At 45.9% G+C, this 3,848-nt stretch overlaps 1 protein-coding gene across 1 annotated transcript; it reads left to right on the forward strand.

The window, feature by feature from the left end:
- Positions 1-2,349: 2,349 nt before the first annotated feature.
- Positions 2,350-3,646, forward strand: LOC113265319 (olfactory receptor 9A1-like). Its single transcript, XM_026512595.4, has one exon. It carries the CDS (start codon positions 2,574-2,576, stop codon positions 3,516-3,518), a length of 945 nt encoding a protein of 314 aa, XP_026368380.2. The 5' UTR covers positions 2,350-2,573; the 3' UTR covers positions 3,519-3,646.
- Positions 3,647-3,848: the final 202 nt, after the last annotated feature.

Below are 3,848 nucleotides of genomic sequence, written 5' to 3' on the forward strand. Positions count from 1 at the left end.
CTCTTGCAGGGTTAATTGGAAACAGAGGCACAGAAGACAGCAGGGCCTGGCTGCTTACAGCTCAGACTATTTGGTGATTACCAGGACTTGGGGACTCGGTAGAAGCAGCCTGGGCATTGAGAAACCCCTGCTAGGAGATTTCAAGTTTGCGCATGACACAAAACTTCCCCATGTTCTAAAACTTGATTAGCCTCAGGAGGGAAAGGTGAAAGTTTTTCTAGCTTTCCCTTGACTGCATCCCTAGGGTTTCTCTGAACTTGACAAATTTAGTTTTTCAGTAAGTAACTCCCCGTGGGGACAAACAGGAGAAGGAAAGAAGGAGGGGGAGAGACAGAGAGAAACAATTGGACTTCCACAGCACTATTATTACTGGACGTTCCCCTAAGTACTCGTATGAAGACAGTTTTCTCTTGCACTGAGAACAAGGACAGCAGCAGCATGCTCTGGGCCACAGAGCGTGCTCTGGACTAGTCAGGCAGGAAGTAGCCCAGGCTGATCCCTGGACAGCCATAGAACATTCCAGTTCAGTCTTTTTCTCTGGAGGTGAGTGTCTTCCAGGGCTCCCCTCTGTGAAGAAGAGAGTAAGAAAATCAGGATGGGACGTTCTGGGCTTCACTGCTGTCTAAAATGAGGACACCTCCACTAGAGCGTGAAGAGTGGGCTGGGGAGCTGCTTAATGGAGGAACTCAAATGGAATCCTCCCTCCATAGCAGAGAGCAGATTCAGCTCTTCTCAGTGCTGGTGATAGACACAGCTCTCTGCCATGAGCTGCTCTCTCATTTGTCCTTATTTCCTGTTAATGTAAGCTTGCCATTTTGTAGGGGATCTCAGGGAGAGAGCCCACAGATTGACCAGACAAGGCCTTAGTGAAGAGTGAAGAGAGGGTCCTATTTTACAACAGGAGGAGAAACAGGTCGGGGTGGATATTCACTACTCTATCACTGACTTGTTTGGATAAATGTATTGAATAAATATTAAAAGAGTACATAGAAGCTTACCCTGTGTCAGACTCTGTTCTTGGCACTGGAGATGTGACAGTGAACAAGAAAGACAAAGGTTCTTCAATTTCAGCTACTGATGAGAACCAGTAAGAAGAAAATGCTGCCTGTAAGAGGACAGAGTGTGAAGATGTGCTTGTGCTGTTTTAGAGAGGGTGACTGGAGAGGGCCTATGGTTGGAGACATCTGACCAATGACTTGCATGTGGTGAAGGAAGGAGCCCAGACATACTAAGCAGATCAGTGTGATCCATTTTGGTGTCTTTGTGTTTTCTTTTTTAATAATAATATTTTTTTATTATGTTAGTCACCATACAATACATCCCTAGTTTTTGATGTAAAGTTCCGTGATTCATTACTTGTGTATAACACCCAGTGCACCATGCAATACGTGCCCTCCTTAATACCCATCACCAGCCTATCCCACCGCCCCCCCCCCCCAAGCCCCCAGTTTGTTTCCCAGACACTTTTCCTTATTGTCAGGACTCTGGAGAAAATGGGAGGACATAGATAGCAGATGTCTGGGGACTTTTCCAAGCTTCTCTATGGGAGGCAGACCGTGCTGGTTGGAAATAGGGACAGGTTGCCCATTTGGAGGTCTTATTTCCTTGCTGAAACTAGAGATTTGAGACATGAGGAGGGCAAAGGATGTTGCTTGTTTTCTTGGTGCCAGGGTGGAGATCGTATAAGACAGATGGGAGTTGGGGATGAAAATTCCAGCCTCCTCTTCACTCCTCTGGACCCCTACTCCCTGCTGTCATCTGGTGACAGAAGGAATAATCTCAGAGCTCGGGGTTACCAACTGGAAACTAATGAGGTTCTTCCTACCAGGAGGAGGCGCAGTCATTGAAATGAGCAATGGAGATGGCTTTCCTGGTAAGAATAAGGAGGAAGAAAGTGGATACCCCACTGCAGGGAGCCAGCTCCCCAGAAGACAGGGAAAGACTCAATACTTTGTCTCAGTATAGCTCTTGTCTTACGATAATTTCCCAGGTAGACCCCACCTCCCTGCCTGCCAGCTCTAACGACAGACTGAAACAGTGATTAGGATAACTGAAGTGAGAACTTTAAGTGAACATAAGGCAAATGGAGCCCACATTCAGAGGAGATGAAGGGAAGAAGTAACCATATCTGGGTGGGATTGGCAGGATTTTGTAGGACACGGGTGTAAGGGGCAGAGGATACGGTTTAGGGCATTCAGGAGGGATGGGTTGGTGGTAGAAATGAACACATTGTGGTCAAGGAAGTGGACAGGGTGGCAGGTCAGAGCAGAGCTGGAGGCAGAAGGGCCAGTGAGTTGAAAGATGAGGGTGCATACAGGGGAGGGTGGGTGTTGGTGATTGATGCTCCCTTCTTACATATGTATAGTTTTTCTCCTGTGTATTTTCTTCACGAAACATTTAACATCAGCCTTGTACAGAGAACAGTAGGAGATGAACCCACTTGGTCATGATGTGGAGCCTAAGAGCAGAGATAATACTTCCTCAAGTTGGGAATAGCTTTAGTCCTTTGAAATTAGAAGCATGTGAACTCTCCTTTGTTCTTTAGATTTCCTAAAGGCAAGGCAGAGGACTAAATGTTGAAGAATTATTCTAGCGCCATTGAATTTTATCTACTTGGCTTCCATGGCTCCAAAGAACTACACCGTATTCTTTTTGCCACGTTCTTCTTTCTCTACTCAGTGACAGTCATGGGAAATATGCTCATCATTGTGATTGTCTGTGTTGACAAACGTCTGCAGTCTCCCATGTATTTCTTCCTTGGCCACCTCTCCGTCCTAGAGATCCTGATCACATCAGTTGCTGTCCCCTTGATGCTCTGGGGGCTGCTGCTTCCTGGGATGCAGGCAATATCTTTGACAGCATGCAGTGCACAATTATATTTGTACCTTTCTTTGGGTACGTCGGAGTTGGTATTAATTGGAGCAATGGCTGTGGACCGTTACGTGGCTGTCTGTAACCCCTTGCGGTACAACATCATAATGAACAGCCACACGTGCATCTGGGTGGTCATTGTGTCATGGGTGTTTGGGTTCCTGTTTCAAATCTGGCCTGTCTATGCCACATTTCAGCTTACCTTCTGTAAATCCAATGTGTTAGACCATTTTTTATGTGACCGAGGGCAACTGCTCAAACTCTCCTGTGATGACAGCCTTCTCACAGAGTTTATTCTTTTTTTAATGGCTGTATTCATTATTGTTGGTTCTTTAATCCCTACTATCATCTCCTACACGTACATCATCTCCACCATCCTCAGGATCCCCTCCGCCTCTGGGCGAAGGAAAGCCTTCTCTACCTGTGCGTCCCACTTCACCTTTGTTGTGATCGGCTACGGCACTTGCCTGTTCCTCTATGTGAAACCCAAGCAAACTCAGGCAGCTGAGTACAACAGGGTAGCATCACTGATGGTTTTAGTGGTGACCCCTTTTCTGAACCCGTTCATCTTCACCCTCCGGAATGACAAATTTATAGAGGCTTTTCGAGATGTCATGAAACGCTGTTGTCAACTCCTCAAGGATTAGCTGTGTCCTAAGGGCAATCACGGACTCATCCTCATCAACCTGAGTAGATGAAACCACTAATTCAATCTGAAATGATCATTTTCAACACCAAGTGGTTTCTGATGTACAAGGGAATTCTACAAAGTTCTTCAAGGGAATTTTAAGACACTGATAGTGCTCCAATTTGTAATCAGATTATTCCTATGTGGGCGATCTCACTATTGTTATTATTAATTTTTAAAGATTTTATTTATTTATTTGACAGAGAGAGACAGCCAGCGAGAGAGGGAACACAGGAAGGGGGAGTGGGAGAGGAAGAAGCAGACTCCCAGCGGAGCAGGTTTCCCGATG

The sequence above is a fragment of the Ursus arctos genome, unplaced genomic scaffold (assembly GCF_023065955.2).
Source record: "Ursus arctos isolate Adak ecotype North America unplaced genomic scaffold, UrsArc2.0 scaffold_3, whole genome shotgun sequence".
Taxonomy (NCBI): Eukaryota; Metazoa; Chordata; class Mammalia; order Carnivora; family Ursidae; genus Ursus; species Ursus arctos.

Excerpts from the sequence above, each read along its gene's own strand:
- LOC113265319 (XM_026512595.4), top strand. The coding sequence starts at position 2,574 with ATGTTGAAGAATTATTCTAGCGCCATTGAATTTTATCTACTTGGCTTC.